At 31.2% G+C, this 23,610-nt stretch overlaps 1 protein-coding gene across 5 annotated transcripts; it reads left to right on the top strand.

Moving 5' to 3' along the window:
- The first annotated feature begins 1,089 nt into the window (after positions 1 to 1,089).
- Positions 1,090 to 23,610, top strand: LOC148603779 (lysosomal cholesterol signaling protein-like). 5 transcript variants are annotated; one of them, XM_088551935.1, is made up of 16 exons: positions 1,101 to 1,254; positions 5,030 to 5,638; positions 6,329 to 6,631; positions 6,945 to 7,059; positions 7,344 to 7,512; positions 8,394 to 8,549; positions 9,671 to 9,754; positions 10,499 to 10,710; positions 10,996 to 11,089; positions 11,652 to 11,907; positions 12,520 to 12,839; positions 14,013 to 14,108; positions 14,448 to 14,512; positions 16,464 to 16,496; positions 18,531 to 18,671; positions 19,636 to 21,988. In XM_088551935.1, exons 2-16 carry the CDS (start codon positions 5,224 to 5,226, stop codon positions 19,847 to 19,849), a joined length of 2,673 nt encoding a protein of 890 aa, XP_088408061.1. In that variant the 5' UTR covers positions 1,101 to 1,254; positions 5,030 to 5,223; the 3' UTR covers positions 19,850 to 21,988. The 5 variants fall into 5 exon arrangements, with proteins under 5 accessions (XP_088408062.1, XP_088408061.1, XP_088408060.1 ...); XM_088551934.1 differs by lacking the exon at positions 16,464 to 16,496 and adding an exon at positions 16,863 to 16,904 and having other exon boundaries at positions 19,636 to 19,997; XM_088551936.1 differs by lacking the exon at positions 16,464 to 16,496 and having other exon boundaries at positions 1,090 to 1,254; positions 19,636 to 23,610.

Raw genomic sequence — 23,610 nt, 5'->3', positions numbered from 1 at the left:
ATTTAAGAAAGGGAATCTTTGAATCTTATTGACCGAGTTAAGATAAATATAAGGCGTAGGTAAACCATGACAAGTTTCAGTTTCTAGTTGCTGGGAATTTTTTTTGGAAAAAAAACATGTATGCATACGAATAACGCGAATTTTTTGTGTGAAAACAGTCAAACTTCCTTTTATTGTTGTAGACTATATAGGAAAAATGCATGTATGAAGGAAGACATCTCAGCAGGTAAACATTTTGCAACATTTAGGTACATTTTTTAACAGAATTAACAATTATCTTTCACACGTGTAATTGTTCTTAGTGACTTTATTTTGACCCATTGGCACGGCATTTCTGTTTTAAGACCATTTCTAAAAAACTTGAAAACGTACGTGCAGGAGAAAGAGTACTCAGATTTGTGTATGAGGACCACTCAAGCTCATATAAACAACTTTTTGATAAGGCTAAGTTAGATGCACCCCTACCATAATCAGAAAACAGAGAACAATGACAACTGAAAACCGTCAAAATAATAAATAACTTTTCACCTGCTTGCATATAGTACCTGCTAAAATTAAAGCCTGAAAAACATTCTTTCCGGTACTGTAGTGTTATGGAGCTCTACACAATTTGGTAAGAAGAGATTTCGATTTGCTTCTGCTACCTTATGGAACAGCTTTCCGAAACACTTGAGAACTGAAAACAGCTTTACTTAAGAGGTCGGTTCAGTCGTATTCCTATCCGAATTATTCTGTAAAGGAACCATCCAAATGTTTTGTCTGTCTGTGGCAAAAAAAGGTACATCATTACATATATCAAAAATATCACAGTAAGAAAGAAACTTCCGACTCTGTAGATGCCCTAAAACATTTACATGTACCTTAAAAAAAAAACAAACAAAAACCAAACAAAAAACATATTATCAACAACAAAAAGGTAAAAAAAATAAACAATAGAAACATGACCAGTTAAACATCAACGACAACAACAACAAAATAAACTTAATAAATAAAAACATGACAAGACCAGTATCAAAATTTGGGTCGACACTTTAAAGAGACAAAATAACACGTTTTTTGTTTGTTTTTATTTCATTGATTACGTCCCTTGATAAACTTCCGTTTCTGATAGAGGTCGTAGAAAAGAAAACAATTTAATTTAATCTACATTCCCGAACTAGAACGTATGTTAAGTCTTACAACAGTCAAAATTTATTGAGAAGAAACCAAGCTAAAAGTCGATTTGCAGGAGATGCTATTGACAAACATCTGGAGGTAGTAACATATGGTGGCATGCTTGAAAATCAATATCAATATGTACATGTGCAATGTATGGATTTTTTTTTCATACTGGAAAAAGGGTTCTTCCCATGGATAAATGGATATTGTTTATTTAAATTGTTGCAGACATATCTAAGAAGCCTACTTTACTCACTTACCATCCATCACATGTCAAAACTAAATATTATGAGGAAGGTGAAGAAAGGCTGCTCTGGCTTTCAAAATTCTGTCGCCAGAAAAATCACCAGCTGCCGAATTTTGTAGAAATCAGAGCCAAAATGGGTGCCAAAATTTGTTTTTCTAATTTTTTAAAATGTAACAGTATTAAGTCCAGCGACGAGTTATCTTTGTCAATTTATCAAAATAACCCCTTAATTCTTGACGTACATGTATCCAAGATTTACTCTCGATGCATGTATAAAGCAGGTTGTTAGCTCTAGTCTTAGTCAGGATCAAAAACCATGAGTTACTTTTTATGTGCAAATTAATAAAGTACTACTCCAGATACAGGTGTTTTATTTCTATCAAGGACTTTATATTACTATGCTCATACAGTCCCTGATTTTAAAACATGATTTCTTAGCACTGTGGTGTCAGTAATTAATTTAAGTTGGATTACACTAAGGGCACTGTGCTATAATTTTTGAGGAAGGCCAAAAGAGCTGTGTTATGCCAGTAAGTACTGTGCTATTTGAAATTTATGGGGAGAACACTGGGGCTTGCTCCCACAATCAAATGTTCTACCTGACTATCATATAACACAAATATAAAACTGTCCAGTTTATTAAATGTGATCACAGTTGGCAAACCCATTAATAGTCATACATATTGCAGATAAGGTCAACAATATTTCTGTATTAAATTCTGCGTTTCTGTCACGATTCCACATGTTATTGATGGATGTGTGGATGAGGAGCCACTGCCATTTCTATTTGGTATAGTCATCTTCCTGTAGCATAAATGTCAGGCGCAACATGTCTTCTCAAAAATTTTAATTCATAGGACTATGTCATTATTTGTAACTTGCAAAATGTTTATTTTATATAAGTACAATGTATGTCCTTAGGAAAGAACACCACAATGAAAAATCGCAAGAATGTTTTCTTTTGTTTACTTTGAACTTAATGGCAACCTGGTCTTTCTACACTCCTCATTGCTTTAGAATAAAATCAGGAAGGCATTTGCTTTAAATGCGAGTGAAGCATTTAGTGTGGTTCCTTTTAAATGAAATGCATTTCATGTCATTTACCATTTTTGTTAAATTTAATTAAGGATACATGCAATTTCATCTGTAGGAGCTTACAAAAGATATTCCAAATATTTGAAATTTTATCATTCAAACAATTCCCGGATTGGCGAAGAATATCTTGTTTCAACACAAACTGAAGTATTTTTTTTTTTAAATGTCTGATGTGTTTTAATCACATAACATGTGGGTCTTTGAAAAGTTTTGTCTAGCAGAAGTATTGACTACATTTCAAAGTTTCAATAGATAGAGATTCAAAGTTTTGCTTTTGAAGAAAGTTTCTCAAGTGGTCAATATGATGTTTTTTAGCATCTGAGACTATTTTTCTGAAATACAAAGTGTAACTACATTTGCATTTGTACATGCACATGGATTTGATGTTTTAGTTACATTTTTGTGATTTCAAAGGTCATTTTTTATCACATTGAAGTATACAATGTATAAGTTGATTTCCTACATGTACATGACTTAATTGGAGGAAACATGCATTCTTCAAGAATTATGATATTATAAGTGAACATAATGAAGTGTTGTTATCACCAGTTCTTTGTGAGGTTAGATTACACTATAACTTAATCATGTTAATACAGGTTACCTTGATAATTTAAAGTTGTTTTTATTCCCTTGCTATCTTGTTGTTTTCCATTTGTGGGTCTCAAACACTTAAATAAAGTATAAAAGTTACTTTAAGAACAGCAATTCACTTCCTTGATGGGTCATTATGCATATTATTATTTCTGAGTCACATCATCGACCTGTAATAAAAGAGATTTGCAACACTGAAATATCATTTGAACATGTGGCAGAGGGTTAAGATCTGGTACTTACTTAATCAACAATAACAACTTGAAATGATCATAACTAAAAAAGTATTGCCAATATTGAAATAAAACCTTCAGTGTCCCATTCTACAATATTGTAGCTTCTTAAAATCTTCATTGTCCCATTCTACAATATCTTGGCTTCTTAAAACCTTCATTGTCCCATTCTACAATATCTCAGCTTCTTAAAACCTTCAGTGTCCCATTCTTCAATATCTTAGCTTCTTAAAACCTTCAGTGTCTCATTCTACAATATCTTACAGTGTCCCATTCTACAATATCTTACTGTGTCACATTCTACAATATCTTAGCTTCATAAAACCTTCAGTGTTCCATTCTACAATTTCTTACAGTGTTCCATTCTACAATATCTTACAGTGTCCCATTCTACAATATCTTACTGTGTCACATTCTACAATATCTTACTGTGTCACATTCTTCAATATCTTACAGTGTCCCATTCTACAATATCTTAGCTTCTTCCTCATATCATATTTTTTCTTTTTACCAACATAAACAAAAAAGAAGTATTAAAAACAAGTTACATGTACCTACTCCCTGATTTTTACGAAAATAGATCAAACTTAAATTCATTATTTTCACATTAATCTATCACACCTTTTTTGTTTATAAAGATAATGAAATAAAATCTTCAGTTTCCCATTTTTACGTCTTCTGGGCATTTGCTAAATTTATTATGGTTCATTTCATCATAAGGAGAAAAAGAAGTTTGATGAATAAGTTGAAAGGTCAGAGAATGTCATTCTCCGTTGCATGATAATTTTATCAATACAATGGCCACTAAATGAGTTTCTTATCTCTTTAATTTTAGGTGTTTGGTCACATGTAGGCTTTCAGGGTTACAAATGTAATCTGTCAAGCGCTGTGGTACATGTACGTGTAACATTGATCAATAGTTTGTTTATTTGTGAAAGAGTTGGTTTCTTTCAATGTTGCTGATAATTTTTTTAATAACGATAGGAAGAATGAAATTGTCTGTTTAGAAATATATGGACTTCTAGACAAATTCCTGACATTGTCACTGATTATTTGACAGAGGCACAATGTCCTTACAATTGTTCAAAGATGAATTAGCAGTTTGTACATACTGTGAAAGTAACTTTTATTCATGCTTACCATTTTTCTTGGTTAAACGAAAAATCATCAGTTCATAGATTCCAAACCCACAAAAACTAGAAAAATTGGTACCCCATAAACAATGATAATTTCACAGTATATCCCCTCAAACTGTATGAGAAAAGTAAGGACCATTTTATAGGTATGTGCAATACAAAATATACATGATTTAAGCTACAATATAGCAAACTAAATCCTATAAGCCTTCGAAGGCTGTTCTTTTAAATTTAAATTTTGTCTTTAATCAAATTTTCAAGCCCTGGGCTTCTTAATTTAAACTGCAACTATTTTACAACAAAGCTTCTATTGGTGTAATGAGAAACAGGGCTTTAGTGCAATATCTCTGACCACCAATCCAGAATCTTATCACATTTCAATTTAACGAAATATTATGGATGTTCATTATAATTTAAAAGTAGTACATGTGATCTTTACATTGTTGTCATAACTTTGAACATGTACATTGTATATATTAGAAAGATTTGATTCTTTCTCTATATATTGTATTCATGTACATGTACATTCAATATTTTGTATTTTCATTTCTTTAATTTTTTTCTTTCAGAGTCAAAATGTGATCATCCCTTCACATTCTTTAATGCACCCAGATATGCATTTAGTAGCCGTAGAGGATTCTCAGGTTGTAAACCATACATTTATTACTTCTCCATAAAGTAATTTAACAATGATGATGAATTATATGTAATGCACACCAACTGAGCTTTTAACCAGCAGTTTTGATTGAAACTCGTCTTAAAAATGGAGACAGCAGAGAATTCCACTGTCGTGCCACACAATGGTTCCCATACTGATGGTGGGAATACAGTGTCAATAGATAATCTCTACCCAGCAATAGTCCAATGTTTTGCCATCATACTCTTTGGATACATGGCTGGAAGAATGAATGTTGTCTCCACATCACAAGGCAAAGGAATAGGAACGTTTGTCTCCAAATTTTGTCTTCCCGCCTTACTGTTTAAAAACATGTGTACATTAGACTTCTCAGTCGTTGACTGGAATTTTCTTCTAAGTGTTCTCATATCTAAGAGTGTGATATTTATTTTGGTATTAGTTGTGACTGTTGTTGCTAGGAGACCAATTAACTATGGACTTGCTGGTCTGTTTGCCATATTCTGCACACAGAGCAATGATTTTGCTTTAGGATATCCAATATGTAAGCTTATGATAGAAATAAACACACTTAATTTTACATAATTTGTTTAAGCGATATACTGTTCATGCATGTACATGTATTACTTGAAAGATGAAGGCAAAATTTATAGAATTTAGAGATTTACTTAAGATATATTTTCATTTTGTTTACCAAACAGCAGAATTAACCTACTTTTTCCTACTTATACAAATGTATGTATGACTTTAAACAAAAACATGGTATGCATACATGTAGAATTATTTTTGCATGTACATGTAAAGGCTCAATAAAGGTACACATAAAATTATTTTTACATGTAAATGCTTAATACATGTATATAACAAAAATACCAATCTTTTAACTATACTAGTCTAAATGATGTTTTGATGATAATGCTTTAGAAATGTTAATCCTACATTATCTGAATTTTCAACCTTAGATTCATTCATGACATAGTTGTATTTTTCAAAGATGAAAAATGACTTACAAATATACAAAATGTACTTACAGTATAACTCCCAGAATTGAAAGCAAAAGTTACATGTTAAAACTAGTCAATTGTTTGAAAATACAAAAAAAAACTATGATGGTAAATAGCTTTGTTACATGTATATGGCTTATGCTTTTATTGTCACATTATTTCTACATGTACTTGTAATTATAATCAATGTACATGTATACATGTATATACATTGTACTATAATTTTCTAGTGCAAGCATTATATGAGAAGAGTCATCCACAGTACCTGAACTATATATATCTGATTGCACCTGTATCAGTAGTTATACTCAATCCCATAGGATTTCTTCTGCTTGAGATACAGAAAAGACGAGAGAATGGTTTGCAAGAGAGCCATCATGTGTCAAAATCTGGGACATGTGCTCTAACGTTACATGTGATCAAGGGAGTTTTGACAAACCCCATTGTATTTATGACTGTGATAGGAATTATTGGGAACTTCGTTCTGAACAGACACATTCCACTAGTTGTCATGGAGATTTTAGATGTATTAGGTGAGAATTTGTTTTATTTAAAAATAGCAAGGTGATGAGAGACATGATAAAGATTTGCACTTTGAAACATCTAATGAAATAAAGGGAATAATTTTTGGTTAGTTACATGTTATTTTTAAAACCAAAAAGAAAATCACTTACCCAAGATAAAACTTTGACTATTTCAGTGTAAATAGTTCATGTACAAATAACATTAAGTCAGAGCAAGTAGTCTGAACCATTTATTACATTGAATTTGGTCAATGTTTCTTGTCTGATTTGTCATTCATAATTACTGATACATGTACATCTTACTTCCTCTTTCTATCTGTAGGTGATGCTTTTTCTGGAACAGCATTGTTTTATCTTGGCCTGAGCTTGGTGGGGAAAGTTTCAGGTCAGATGGGACCACAACTTATAGTTCCCGTCCTTCTCATTGTTGCCAAAGCGTAAGTCATTGGTGGTTTCACATCTAGTCAATACATGTATTGTACACGTATGTAATCAAAGCTACATCTGTAGATAAAATAAAGTGAAGACCCCACTGTCCCAGCAATAATATTCTGATGTTGAAAATTTATAATATGGAAGTATCATGTTTTCTTCAACACAAAAAGGATCTTTCAGCAATATAGCCAGCTTTGATTGTGTCCCTCACCTAAAAATAAAAGAATTTGTTCAAAATCATTAAACACTGATTTTAAAACATTTTTACTTTTTTTTTTTATATCAGACTGATTATGCCATTAGTGACATGGGAAGTTGTTGGTGCTCTAGAGAAGACATCATCAGATAAAAACATTTCAGAGTCAATGAGTATGTTTGGATTTCTGTATGGAACATTTCCCACGGCACCCTCAGTGTTCCTGTATGCCAGCCATTACTCAATAGGACAAGACATAGTAAGTTTATAGATATATATTCTTCTTTAGTAACGAGTTGTTTAAATTATTTCTTTGGTTGAGATGGTATAATTAAGATTTTCAAAATGCAAGCTTAAGGGAGCATGTTAAAAATCTTTAATTTTACAATAGAGAGTGCTGTAATGATTAAAATCTAGAATATGCTGATGGAGGATTGGTTTCTTCTATAAAATCAGTAGAAAACTGGGGAATATAATATGGTGGGAAAATTATCAGAAATTTAATCACTAAAGTCAGTAGCATTTTCAATCACTGGCTTAGATTGAAGAAATGTACATGCATATTAATATGATTTCAGGCTTTTCCTATGAGTGTCAGAACTGTTTGTATTGAACATCATACATGTAAATAAACACTTAGTAAGGGTGTCACATTCAAATCTATTGAACTCATTTGCAAAAGAGATTGGCCTAGAAAATATGATTGACTTGCTTTATGGCTGCATTGAAAGGTCCGGCAAATACTTCTGAGTTACTCCATCAGACAGAACAAATTTCAGCTGGATGTTTCTGACTCTCTGCATAGATGTTTATGCATGTAGGTCCCTGCGGACACTATGCTCCTAATTTTAATTATCATTATTGAAACCACCCAGAATCAATATCTTTCAATGGATATTTGCCCTACTTATATTTTAATCTTTAAGAGTAAATGTATACATATGAATATATGAATATATTCCTTATGATAATCCAGATCCTTGTCCATTTTCAAGGTTCTGGGTCAAAGGTTAAGGTTAAAGAGTACAATCATGACATAATGAGGGGTGCCTGGCATCATATACCAGCTGGCTGAAATTATATATACAATTACATGGAAAATGAATTGGTAGCTACATGTATCATAGTATTTAATTACAGGTAGCCACAGGTATGGTAGCAGGAACATTCCTCTCAGCTCCCATCATGTTTATCTCAGCCAGGATGATGACAGTTGTTGTTAACAATGAGATGGATTATAAATCATTGATGCTGGAGACATCATTTGATACCAGTATCATCAGCTTAGTTTGTTCTGTACGTAGTTCTCAATCTTTTGTGAGTCTGTAGTTATAAAACATATATGTACTTGTACTTCATCTTTGTAAAGTTTTTCACTTGTTGACCTTTATTAAATTTCATGTTAGTTTTAAGGACTATCATGTTTCTGTAAAGGGAACATTTGTATAAAGACACATCAGTTTCATTTGGTAAGCTATAGTTAACTAAACCGCTACTTAGCAAGTGGGTGGAATATTGAAATTACTTCATCTGTCTATCCATCTGTCTGTCTGAATTTCTTTATAATTATCTTGCCTCCCAATGAGTGGATTGATTTTTAATTGATGTGTGGTTTTATATTGATAGTGAATTGGTTGTAAGCAATTTTGAGGGATGTATCAACTGCCAAAGGCCATGTGAGCTATTGCCATCATTTGGCGTCCATCGTCGTCGTCCGTCGTTGTCGTTAACATTTATGCAAAACTCTTCTCCTCTGAAACTACTTAGAACCAAACTTAGTGTGAATGTTCCTTGGGGTATAATACGGAAAACCTGACCACAAACCATAGTGGTGCACTGTGTTGGGAAAGATGTCACATTCCTCGCACTTTAAAGAACTCTGCTGTGGTATTCGATAGGAGTAGGAACCTTTGTGCTCCGCCACCGGAGGCTAAATTGCCCGACCTTACCCATCCCTCCCTTTTTCTAGCGGCAATCAAAATTTTTTGACCCTATTATCCTTGTGTCCCATCCCTTTATTTTTCATTTCATCATCATTTCTTGTTCATTTTATCATCCATATCATGTCCATCGTCTGAAAATAGCTGAAATATTGCTGCTCGGACGTTAAACCCCAACAATCATTTTATTAAGAATGTTTGGGAATCTTAATGTTATATTTTATTCCAATTCCCTACATTTACATCTTAAAGTGGTGTGTAATTATTATATTTTAATTATACCCCCACTAAATGAGTGGGAGGTATACTGAAATTACCTTTTTCCTTCCCTCCCAATTTTGTCACTTTATGACAATGATTTGTCATTCTTACAGTGATCAATTTTTTGCCGCTGTATTTATGATAAATGGTGTCTTTCCTTATTATATATTACATGTACATGTATTATTGTGCCATAACAAAGTTCTTATTTTCTAGATTTGGGTGATTGTATTGATGGTCCTCAGTGGTAGATATAAAAAGCTTCCTCATCAGTTCCTCATCTCTTTCTGTGTGGCTCATGTAAGTATATGAATAATACATAAGGATACCAGAATCTTTAGCAGGGCTTGTGTCAAATATATAAGAGGTTTATTCATCATGTTTATAGCTGTCATTTCCTTTTGAAATAGATATGGGCACTCCAAATTATGAGGTAGTGTATATCTATAATTATTGGTTAAATCTGATGTCGTGCCTGCAAAATAGCCCACATGGCCTTTTCTTATCAATTAGACTGTCTTATTCATTACTTTGTAGCCCCTTTCTATTAAGTTGGGAAGGACAAAATAATGTAAAGAAATATTTTTGTCTATCAGTATAATTCTTGTGCCAACTTGAGAGCAAATTCTGTAAGTGGTTTTATAAGCAAACTATGTACATACTTGATCTAGAGAAAATTCTAGGACTGATTTTGAGGATGACATTCAAGGTTCATGGGGATACAGGGACAAAGTTTCTCGCAAGAAGAGAAGACACTTTCAATATTTTCTTATTTAAATTAACATGTAGAATGCCCTTCTTAATCAGGTATTTTTTTTTTGAATTTTCTATGAAATTATGAAAATTTTGTTTCTTAAATAATATTATTTCTTATACTCAATAATACATGTAGGTCAATGAAAAGAAATGGATTATAAATTCCGTAAAGTACAAGTTAATCACATTAAGACCGATCTTTAGTACAATATGATATTAACTTATCATTATGTGTTTTGTATAATCTTTATATATTATCTTTTTAAAGTATTTTTTTTTCCATTTCAGGTTCTGAGCTGTTTGGGGATGATACTTTATGAAGGTTCACATTCCAATACAAAGACATGGTTACATTACCTACAATTTACATTTATTCTGGTGGGAGTGTTGTCAACCAGGTGTTGGACAGCAGTTATCTCCCTTACTTTATACTTGCTGCATTGTAGGAGTCTTTGTTTTGTACTTAGAATCAAATGGTGGCTATATTTATTTGCATTTGGGTAGGTGTAGACTTTATTTGTTTTATGATGCAATATTTTGATTAAACCAGAAGCTTAAATATGGAGAAAGAGTACTACATATTATTATGTATGGAAAAATAAAAGAACAAATTTAAATTGTTATTTATATTTTTAGAAATATCTGCTATGGAAGAGAACATTTTTCAAGTTACTTTATTGACATACATCTAACAAATGGAAACAGCACAGATCTATACACTATATCAATATTAATTAAAAGATTTTAACTTAGCAAAAAGTTTATATATTGTATATATATTTCAGGTTTCCTATGTTCTGTACAGGGTTGTTGATTATATTAGGGAGTCATCATATGAAGGAAGAGATTGATCCTTCATTCCATTATGGTACAGATCAGGTTTGTTTTTTCTTCTATGTTCTGTATCATCTTATTAAAAAAAAATCTGTATCAATTCACATATAATTGCTTATCTTTTCAATCACTGATTTGTCAAACAGAACCAAGAACAAATAAGCATTGTTCATAAATACTGTGAATGTACTATTGTTCGTTGGGTACCAATTTTCATGGTTATCTTTTGCTATGCAAAACCACAAAATTACATTCCCAACGAATAGGGGATTCCAATTGATGTGTATACTGAAAACTTCAAAATCATGAATAAAAAAATCAACGATCTTATTTTTCTTCTCCCATCCATGAAAACTGGTATCCACGAATAAAAGTACTTTCACAGTAAGTCATATATTAGAGTCCTTCTATTTTTTCTTTTTCTTTTTCTTTGTTTTTTGTTTTTATGTGAGTCAACAGATAAGTGGCATTTAACAAACAACATTGTCTAATAGTAGAAATATTTGTATTCGTTGTTGTATCTTCCAATTTTGCCATTTGACCTTCAACTATAAACTTCGATCATCTGCTATATTTTAGATTTGGATTACCATGGTTTTATTTTCAGACGATCTTATCCTTAGTAGTGCTGATTTTCTGCAGTACAGTAAATATCATCAGTCTCATAATGAAACAGAGAAATTCATCACATTATAACAGACTTAGGGGTGAAAACTCAGGGGAGACATTAGGTGGGAAGCCTAACAATGGTGCTCGTCATGAAGATAGGTGTCGCCTCTTGTCTGCCAATCATGAGGAGCATGATGACAATGACTACATGTCTATAAATAGTAACTGTAATAATTGTGAAAATACATGTAATGGTGAGTATCATCATAGTGGCACTGTCGGAGTTATTTATGTATTTAGGGCTTTTAAAAAATAGTTTTAGTAGTACCGGGAGTTGACATAGATGGTTACTTGTTCAAACTTTACCGACAATGGTGAGAGAGGTATAAGATATTGACAATAAACATATATCTCTTTAAAATAACAGGCTCTGTGTGGAACATTTGTATGTTACAACACATAAATATTTCTATAAAGGCCAAAATAAAAAAATATCCCAAATTCTTATCCTCTTTCAACCCGATTTTTTCAGCCTCTCAAAAAACATTATTTTGATTAATGTCTAAAGTAGGTCAAGTTCTTTAAAATTGACAGCATTTTTCACTATAATTGATAAAATTTAAAAACTAAAATTAGACCACCTGCTCCAAATATATAATACAGTTGGATGAGAATCTAGGAAATTTTTTTTTTATTGCGGCTTTAACACTGATGAATGTCCCTTATCCATTTTGAGTGACATAAATAATAAAAATGGTTTCTTGGTAGCAATCTATAACCAGTTTACTTGTTGGAAGATATAGTGCTGCAGAGTAAAATGTTCAGTGATTATTGTGTTAACATCTATAAATTTTGTCTGTTTGTAGCCAGGGGTAAAACTAGTCAAACAAGTATAGAAGATATAGTGCCTTTCCCAAAAGAGACGGAAAGTTTGATGTCTGAGACCTGTAGCAACAGTAGTGATGGACTGCTGGAGTCAATTGAGTCACAAACATGTGTCTATGGGTCATGTGGTGCTGAGCAGAGGAGGCGATGTGCAGGCTTGTTACGGAAATATAACACGTCAGTGGTGGCCATTCCTGATGAGAATGATATTGGGTCTGGTAAATCAAGGAAAGTGAAGGATGACTATCAGACTAATAGATTTATACTGATGTTGGTGCTATCTCAGATCTCCATGTTTATGGTAAGTCTACATCATGTACTCTTGTACATTTCTGACTGTTCAACTCCATTCATTCCTTGTAAACTAGAAGCAATGTTGGAAGTTTCTAAAAATGTGTTTTTTTTTATACTGTAAATACAACCCAGGAAGAACCAAAAATGAGCATTTGTGTTAGGTTAATGAACAATATTTAACTAGTGGTAAATTTATTATTGACTAATAAATTAATTTGAGATAAATATCATAATCTGATTGGTTAAAATAGTTTTGTTATATTTTAATGGATAAAAAAATATTGACACGCCCTTATTCAGTTAAATTCAGAACTACTTTTTTCAAAGATTTTTTAAAGATAAAAATATGTTTTCAATTAATTTATAAGAATTGGCTATGATAAAAAATGTTGTCTATTGAAAAATAACATAAATTTTCCATGTGCATATTTTGTTTATTGCACTTTGCGCTATAAACAATATGCAAATGGAAAATTTATGTTATTTTTCAATAGACAAAATTTTTATCATTGCCAATTCTTAAATCGACTTGTTATTTTTGGACCCAAAAAATATGTGTAGTTACAGTTGCCCAACCATTTCTAGTTTTAACCGCCAATCTTATACTTTTTTTTCCAAAATGAAAAAAACAAAATAAAAAAGGAACCCTAACAATTTCCAGTTATCCTGATTTTTTAAAAAACTTTCTCTGGACAGTGCTTGGTATTTACTATAGTAAACAACAATGGTTGCACTCTTGTTTCCAGTTGTGGCTGTGAGACAACTGAAGGCTGTACAGCCTGTTGTTCTTTCATTCCCATAAACTTGTCATCAGGTGTTGTTTTCATTGAACACTTAGGTCTTCATCTTTTTGGATCTAGGGACATTTCAAGCTGACCACAGGAGTTGTTTAAAAAATGAAAATAAAAAATAATTATGAACTGATCTGGTGACTATTTTATTCAAAGAGGTAATCATAACCACACAATCATTTTGATTTTGCCTTGGGATAATTAATGTAGACAAAATTATATTAAACTGTGCTTTCATTACACATTTATATTAATGAAACACAGATACATGTACATGTATTTGCACAAGGAGAACATACTTTGTGAATGAGTTACCGGAAGACAGAACAAGAAAAGTATTTTCTCTCTGGAAGCCATGGGAGATAATTAGAAAAAAATTATTATTACAGGGTTTATTCCTGTGTACATGGAGACTGTTCAATAAGATAACATCAGGTACCTATGTGGAGGTAGAGTTTCTAGATGGTGTGATGAACTATGGTCAGGTATGTTAGTTGTTTTTCTCAGGAAATATTTATTTACAGATTTGCCCAAGGAATTGCAAATTATTCAGAATTTTTACAGAAAAAGGGCTAAACAAATTCTAAATTATGCAACAAAGGTTTTGCTTATAAATGACTTCTCTGGAAATTTCATATTGAACTTTTGCTAAAGATATATCTTGAAATTGCTTATTAACAGCTTATACTAATTCAAGAAGGGTTTTTTTTCTGTCAGTTGATGTATTTATTTATAAATGTGTGCTTTTCACTTCTGGTAAAATTACATAAAATATGTTTTAAGTTCATACATGTAGTTAATTGTTTATTTATTGAATATTTCAGGGTTTTATTATTTTTGCTATATTTGGATTTGATACCAGATTGATATTCTTGCCTTGTATAAAGAGGTATGTTTTTTTTTTCATTTTCTTTTTGACCAGTATTTGAAAAGAGATGGCATGTAATTAATTGCACATGATTTATTAACACACACACACACACTCAAATTCAGTGATATTTTTTAGACTTGACATTTTGACATCTCCACTTTGACTGGGGTTGAATAGTTAGAGGGGTGTTCATCCATCTGTCTGTACTTCTTTCCTTCCATTATGCAGAGGGTTGTCCATCTCTCATCCATATTTCCTTCTACACCTCTGAATGGATTTAATGACACTTTCACAGATTCTTTATTACATATTCCCAATGACCACCTCTTATTTCAGATTTTGATCCTACTTAATTTTGGAGGTCAAAAGATGCGTGTTATCAAATTGGGAATATCATTTAAGTGAGCATTGCTCACTGTATAGTTTAATGAGTTTCAAAAAGTAAAAATTACTGTAAAAAAATGTACCGGATCATTTTATCATACCACTCTTAAATTAGAATGGAATTTAAATATTACAATAAACCTAAAATGTTCTGTTATTGTAGTTTTCAAAGTAGTTGCTCAGTAAAATAAGGCCAAAAATAATAATAGTTCTGTTTCCTGCTACCAGCATGAAATAAATAGGGTAGATAGGTAGGCAAGTTAATTTTTTTTTCATAAACATTTTACATTGAGTTAATGGGGAAACTATCTGATTTTAAAGAGTGCTTGAGTAAAAATGGCCATAAAATGATAGGATAGGCACAACAAACTAGGGTAGGTAGGACAGCAGGAAACAAAGATATTATTTGTTGTGGGCTAAGGAAATTGATATTCTGTATATTATGAGAAACTTCAATTGTATTTTAAACCGCCTTGGTGGTCTCGGGGTAACTTGCTCATCTTGGGTGTGGTAGGTTGTGGATTCAATCCCCAGTTAAGTCATACCAAAGACCTAATAAATTGGTAGTCCCTGCTTCTCTCCAAGCACATAGTTCAGAGTTGAAATAATGTGTCTGAATATACAAAACATTGTTTATATTCACTATTTAAAGAATATGTATTAAAAAATAAGTTTTTCAATTTTTAAATACATTTCTTCATTTACTTACATCTTTGATTCTTAAAAAATACAGAAACAATCCTAAATGAGCGTAGGAATGTCAAGATAATGAAGACCAGTAATTGCTGTAAGATCAATGTAAATGGCTTAAATATTAATTAAGGTGAATATATCCAGATACACCTGATTTGGAAGAAATCTGTATAAATAGCATGCATCTGGTTGCAGTGTTGTTATTTCAATACCCTTGTAATATGTAGATAGATCTAAAAGCATGAGAGGTTAGGATGCTATTGACATTAAAGTATTAAAATTAAGACACAATACATTACCATAAGTGCCACATATGAAAACCAACTGTTGTTCAGTTCATGAGATAATTTACACATGAGAACCATACAATCAATGTTGGATTTTGCCCAATATTTCTACTTTTATGGATTGTTATTCAAATGAGACTAATTCAAATCTAATTAAATATAAAGTTACAGCTAGGAATCACATTGTGGTAAGTGCCACATATGATAACCATTCTTTGATGAATTCATACAATAATTTACATATGTGGATCACATGAATATTTTTGATTTTTCATGTGTTAATATTGGACTGCTCATATACTTCTATGATAGTCGTATGTAGGTGAAATACTTAACATGTGATTATCAATTGCTTACTTGATTGATGGATTATGGTTTTACATCATATTATTGTTGTTGTGGGTTATGTGAGAATCATATGTAAATTAATGCATATGGTAATCATGATAAATTTATATGTAAATCATTTGTTACACAACATTTTTGTTCTTGTGTGTGATTTTGCTGTGTACATTTTTACATAGATATTATAAGGGTAGAACATTTCTATTCTATTCTATTGAATTACATATGATATATATTTACCATTAATTGATGTGTTGTAGCATACTTACTCTAAACAATAAAATTCTGAGAAGGTAAAACTGTGGTTACACCTTTTTGTCTTAATTTTTTTTTGCATGGCATGTCAGAAATGTAATGAAATAAATTAGGACACAGACATTATTGTGCTGTAAAATAGATGCTTCTTTAGGATACAGACCCTTTCGTGATAATTTTCAGAGCAGGTTTAATTGATACTACAACTAGGTAGGTGTAACCATTTCTGGTAACACTTCAGTTGAAAACATTTAATAGTTTTTATAGAAAAATGTAGCATTGACCTTATGGAAGTGCCAACTGAGTCTGCTCAGAAAATTGGCCCGAAAGAGCTTTATTAAATAACACATACTAACTACATGTACACTGATTTATTTATTAAAAAATTGTCATTACAATACTAGGTTGCCCTCATGTAATTGTGGAAATGAAATTTACAAGCGAGGGTGTGTATATACTCATTTTTGGTTTGGGAGGTTTGAGTAACTTAAACTAATAGGTTAATACTGAAAGTTTGAGTAAAATGAGGCATGCCTTTTGTGTTCCCTATATGTTTATGTATTTCCATTGTGATCTGCATGTTTGTATTGTAATTTGGTTTGTAGGAATGAGCTTATTTATATCAGTTGTTTTTAAAATTTTGTAATTATAAAATATCTACTTCTTCTGTCTATTGCTGAACCTGGTATATCATGTATTTTATCAGCAAATGTTCTAAACTTACATTGTCAGTCTAGACAAATGATTGATGGGATCAAGTTACCAGTATATAATATTTTTAAACTACCAACAATTTACCAAGAATGTTTAAAACTGCATTTGAGGAACCTTCAGGGTAAAACATGTTCAAATGTATATTTGGGGCTAAGAAATACTACAAGTTTTCAATATCAGAACATGAAAACTGTCCAAAAATTACACATTCAAATTTAGTGATGTTTGATGTCCTAGAATCGATTAATTCTAATATAAATTTGTTGACATTCATGTGATATCTATAAGTTAACCATGATTGCCATGACCTTTCAAAGTTGGCTTTAAATACCAAAATAAGCTATTGCATGTGTAGGATGGCTATTGGTGGTAGCAATTGTTTTGTGATATCATCTGTTTTACTTGTAATTGTTAGAAATGTGCTCATTTGTCCATTCACTGCTGACGATTGATAATTTTAGAAAAATGAAAGGATTCCTTTTTTAAACTTCGCAAAACTCTCTAGTACTATAAACTTTAAATCAAGAGTTATTTTCACAAAAAATCCCATTTGTAGCTTCGATTATAAACACATGCCATTTAAAGTTCTTTTTATCAGTTAGTTTGTTCTAAATATCTGCCTCCCCCTATATTTATTTTGTGTTTTGAAAGGCATAGTGTTTTACTCTATGACATGGCGAGGTATTAGTTATGTCCCTTTAAATGCTTTGTTTTTTTCGGTTATTCTGGTATTACATTAATCTATATTTGATATTAAGAAGTAGATGTTTTTATGTTTATATATGTATGTTAGTACTAGGCTTATCAGCTAAATTATGTTTTTGAGTAACTAAGCTTCCAATTATGTGTTTCTGAAACTGAATATAAAGGGTTTAAAAAAGAAATTATTTGGATTTTTTCTGCTTAAAAGGTAAACAAAAATATGGTATTTGTATACTTACATAAGTTGAATTAAAGTTTTATGTTTTTTTTTGTTTGTTTGTTTTTGTTTTGTTTTTTTTAGAGAAAACATCTACTTTATAGTTAAGCTTTTAACATTTGAGGTGTCTTTAATTTCCAGCAATTGATATGTCGGCATTGATACAAATATTCACACTTAGCTGTTAGTAATAGTATTGCTTATTAGTTGAAGACTTTAATAGCTAAGATAGAAGCATATTTCTTTTTTCTTTTTAATTACAAATATATTTCATTGGTAATGGTTTTTTATAACCTGTAATGGTGATTGGACAAATGCAGTTAGATTATTCATGTAGATTTCCTTTTAGTTGCCGAGTATCCCTTCATGTATTTAAACATGTTTCTGTTTCTGATATTGCAATACATAAATTTTCTGATTGTAAAGTTTCCAATTTTAGATGGAGAAAGCTGGTATATGGAGTAGAGGTTGTGACTTTACCTGATAGTGATGATTTAGATGATGATACAAGACATCTTTGTGAACAGTTTAAAAAATATCATAAAACCAGCTGTTTTAAATCTATTGTCAAAGATTTGAAGTAAGTTGGTGTTAGAGATGATATAGAGATGAATGATATTCAAAAATAGGTTTTCTGTCAAGCTACATTTGGAAATTCATGTATTATGCAAAGCACTTCTTGGAATGCATTCATATTATACAATGTATTGGTTTAAATATGCAACACTTTTTCTAGAGTCTCATACCAGTAATTAATGTGATAAATATCATTATTTACATCAGTTATTTTTGATGAACAAACCATATGTGAAATGAAATTGTACTGTGTAAGAAACTATTTTTAGAGATTGAAGAATTAAAACAATTTTTCTACATTCAATTATGATGGCACATCTCTTTCTGCTAGAATTTGCTTTTATAATTTTTTTTATTTGTTATTCCAGTTGAATATGTGTATGTATAGAATTGATTATTGTTATCTGTTTTAACTTACACACATGTTCATGAAAATATATTACCATTTACTTAGACCTTATTATGGATCTGAAAGAGAAATTTTTTCAGTGATCTTTTTTCCCATAAGTAAACTCTATTTTTTGTTCTGTTCTAAATAACTAACTCTTCTATTGAGGTCAAAAATTACTGTTGAATTAATGTTTTTATTCTATATCAGTCTAATGGAGATCTTTATTATTATCAATCATTTCTGGCTTCAAGTAAAACGATTTGATTTTTACCATAATAAAAGCCTCAGATATTTTCAGGTAAAAATTTAGAATTCATGAATCACAGTATCAGTGATCCTCAAATTGGTCAAGAAGAAAATAGTACAAAATAAGTTACTCAAGTATCGTTAAACACAGATCTTTTTGTTTTGGCCTATTAAAGTCAATTTTATTGATTATGTTAAATTTTGACAGGGATTTGATACATGACACTTTTCAAACTTTTAATAGGATTATAAGCACTAAATGAGATCTAAAATTTCTCAATCAGTACAATTTTTATCAGTTATTAATTGTATTTTTTTCTTTATTTTACAGGTATAGATTAAGAGAATATAAACAAGTCTTTACAGGTACTGACATGTGTGACTGGTTGACAGAAGTTGGTTTAGCTCATGACAGAACAGAAGCCATAGAATATGGAAGGACACTTTTAACTGGTCATATGATCAGTCACGTGACCAATGAACATCATTTTCATGATCTGCCATATTTTTATCACTTTGTTGATGACACAGAAGATGATATGTGATTGGTGCTTTCAACATGGCTTATTTTTATTGGGGCATTTTGCAATATTTGCTTTTTTTTGTCTTAACTGGTTTGAGTTTTTTTTCTTATCTTGCCTTAATTTCATAATGGGTTATTTCTCTTACCACATTTATCGACTTAAATCCTCTTTTAATATTCCTTATTATGCCACGACATGCCAGAAGTTGTTATTTTGCATTTATTTGTGTTCAAAATTGTAGTTTTAAAAATCTTGTATTAATTGTGTTTTTTGATCTTCCTGATTATGTAGTGGAAGAACAAGCTTTCAAACAATAGTCCATTCGAATAATACCAAAAGTTCAATGAAAAGGATGGAAGGTCCACATTCTAAAAATGAAATTTGAATGGTATTAATTGGAATTAGAAACATTTTATGCCTGATGCTATTTGGACCAAAGATTGGTATTCAAATACCCATTGCTTATTTTGTTTTGCGGTACAATGATCAAACTAATTTTTATCCATGTGACTTTTTTTAAAATTTTGTTTCAGTATGAGTATGTTTTTATGGAACATTCAAAGCATTCAAGAAACTGGCTTAAGCATGTTTGAAAAGCATTTATTTTGTCCTCAATTTTTTTGTTAATCTTTATGCATTGATTTAAATGTATAGTTATAAAGTTGACTAATCCAAACTGAATATTTTAAACTCCACTTCTGTATTCATGTGAAAGTACCAGGTGAGCAAGCTGTGATATTTTTAGGTTATTATTTGTAGATATACATGACAGTGATCGAATTTAAGGAAAAATACTTGTAAAATGCAAGTTAAAATTCAATTTTACAAGTAGAAATTGGCGGTATTTTCTTCTTGCTAAAATTTGTTTATTGAATTCTATAGGTATTATAGATAAAGTCCAGAAATTACGTAAGAAACTTCAGATTTAGCTAGTGTATATTTTCAGTACTTGCTACATATGGCTGGTGGATAAATTTCTTAAATTCAATCCCTGCATATGTACATGTAGTTAATAGAAGGATAGTTTAGCCCAACTAGAATTATATATTTGTTTTGTAATTGAAAGTTTGTAGATTTTGTACATACATGTAAATTTTTTTTCCTGTCCCTGCCAATTGGAACTTTTATGATGTAAACAAATGTCAGGGTAAATGATTATTAGTCAATTTTTGTTATTTTTCTATATGTCAAAGAATTTTCTTTGACAATTATTTTTAGTATGAAGTTCTATATCATTGAATATTTATGAAATGGATAAGTTTGTAAACAACAGTAGAAATTGTATTTTGTAAACTACAAGTTCACCTCTCTTGAAAGGTTTTATGATACCTCTGTTGATGTGGCACTCGGCACCGCTCACTAGTCAATCTGCCTGCTACAGTGGTATTCATTATTTTTTTACTAGAAAGTATCAATGATTTGTTTTTATTATCAATGGTGTCTGTCATTTTGTAAATGTACATTGCATTTGCGACAGAGATACATAGGTCTGTTTCATTGCCCTTAACAAGTACAACTTCAGATATATTTTAGATAAGGTTCAATTCTTTATTCTTAAATGTAATACATTTATTGACATGTGAATTATGTAGCTTGGGCAATTTTATCATTATGACTAGTAGTTTATGATTAATAAATTATACTGGCAACCTAGTTCTAAATTTATTTGTATTTTTTTACATGATATATGCCACTGAAAAAAGGGATTGAAATAAGTCTTTCAATCTTAAAGAAAGCTGCCCAGCAGCCTTATGTATTATAAATGTGTGGAGTGTGATTTCTCTTTCCAAATATTTAAAATTATGTTCTTGAAAATTTTATTTTACAAAATGTTTTAACTTTTCAACTACAACTGTTTTTCTAAAGTACATGTAAAGTACAAACTGTGGGGCAGATTTTTACCCCATCGTACTGACAAAATTCTGTGTAACTAGGAACTATTTGTTACCTGTTGTGATAAGATTATATTTGTCACTTTATAAAGCTGGTATACTATTTATTTAAAGAAGACATTTTTTTTTCATTGATTTTTGTATTCAGTGTTTGCTTCTATTCTTAGTTGTTATGTTGTTGTTTATTTTTCATGTTTTGTTAACTGTTATTCATTTTGTTGGTGATGTTTACATGTATATAGTTTATTGAAAAATGACTCATTTGTTACTTGCTCTTTTTTATTTATATAAACAAAGATCGCCCCTGGAAAGCTTTTCAAATTGGACACCTTAATTTTTTTTTGTACATGTAGGTTTCTGCTCATATTTTTGCCTTGTTTTATTTAGATCTATTAGTTTTTGTTGAATGGTGTTTATAAGAAGTAGATCATTTTTTCTTTTGAAGAAGAAGAGACTTGGGTATACTGTTTTATCTTAATTTTCGTCCTGTATATTATTTTTTATAATCTCCACCATCTTTCTTATGTTTAAAACATGTTACTCTAGAGCTCTTTGATTCTTATATTGTAGCTAGTTAATTTTCTTGGTTGCAGTTCATACCTATTTTGAATTTTTACTCTTTGAAGGATGACTTTGAGTGGTGGACGTGTTTTTCAACAAACGGTCGGCATTCCAATGGGAACAAACTGTGCTCCTTTACTTGCTGAAATTTTCCTTCATTCTGATGAGGCTGACTTTATAACTGATCTGATCTGATCTCAGTTTCCGCTATATAGATGACGTATTATCTTTAAACAGTCCTAATTTTGGGGATTTGATACATCGCATCTACCCCAAAGAACTTGAGATAAAGGATACTACAGACGCTGTGAAGTCAGCCTCATATCTTGACCTACACTTAGAAATCGATGGTAAAGGAAAACTATTGACCAAACTTTACGACAAACATGATGACTTTTTTTTCAAAATTGTCAACTTTCCGTTCATCTGTGGCAACATCCCTTCAGCACCTGCGTATGGAGTGTTCATATCACAACTCATACGTTATGCCAGAGCTTGCTGAAACTATGCAGACTTTTTGTATCACGTTAGAACTCTAACAAATAGGCTTTTGGAACAGGGTTATGTTGCTACAAGATTGAAGTCATCACTACAGAAGTTTTACGGTTGTCGTCATGAACTTGTCATGGGTCGTTATGGTGTATCCATCTGCACCATGAAAACTGATTTATTTAGCGGGTCATAGGTTTCCTTTTCTCGTTTGTCTACCCCGGACTTGACTTTTTATGAGCCACTCGGCGGGTGTTTCTAGAAAAACAGAGGACGCTTACCCTACCGGTGCACCTGGTCCTTGCTCCCAGTTTGTAGTGGAGTCTGAGTTGCTCATTTGCTTTTGTTACTTTGTATGTATGATTTTAGTTACTTTATGTTCTTTGTTGTGTATGTCTGTTTTCCATGTCTGGTCTTTGTCCCTGGATTGCATTCTTTTGGTTACCGCTGTAAACTTGGTTCCCTTGATTACTTTTTGTCCGTGATTGATTAATACTTTAGCTTTCAGACACAGCCCTATTTATACTATTAATCTTAAAACGTGCATTTAAAGTATTGCAGTTTTAAGTTCTGATATATCTTGGAGAATATGTACTTAGATTCCAAGCATTAATGCCATATGAAACCTTCTGAATCTTTCTCCATGAAAAAGTCACAATCATTTAATAGTGATTAGTACTCCTTGGAAGGTTCAGTTCTTTATTAAAAACTACAACAGATTTATTTATTTTAAGCCTGACATTGTTGACTTTTATAGAATTTCATTCTAAAACTTATGTTGATATTATTGTTTGAGGTTTAAGATTTTGAAAAATGATAATAAATATTGATGAAACTTTA

This window comes from Perna viridis, chromosome 11, assembly GCF_037379345.1.
Source record: "Perna viridis isolate PV_CMFRI_1.1 ecotype Kerala chromosome 11, ASM3737934v1, whole genome shotgun sequence".
Lineage (NCBI taxonomy): Eukaryota > Metazoa > Mollusca > Bivalvia > Mytilida > Mytilidae > Perna > Perna viridis.
The sequence above is the reverse complement of the archived record's forward strand: the minus strand, read 5'-3'. Positions and strand labels throughout refer to the sequence as shown.

Coding starts and splice junctions, on each gene's coding strand:
- LOC148603779 (XM_088551934.1), top strand. CDS start 5,224: ATGGAGACAGCAGAGAATTCCACTGTCGTGCCACACAATGGTTCCCAT. Junction 14,109..14,447: donor GTGTGATGAACTATGGTCAG/GTATGTTAGTTG, acceptor TGAATATTTCAG/GGTTTTATTATTTTTGCTAT. Junction 14,513..16,862: donor TTCTTGCCTTGTATAAAGAG/GTATGTTTTTTT, acceptor TTACAATACTAG/GTTGCCCTCATGTAATTGTG.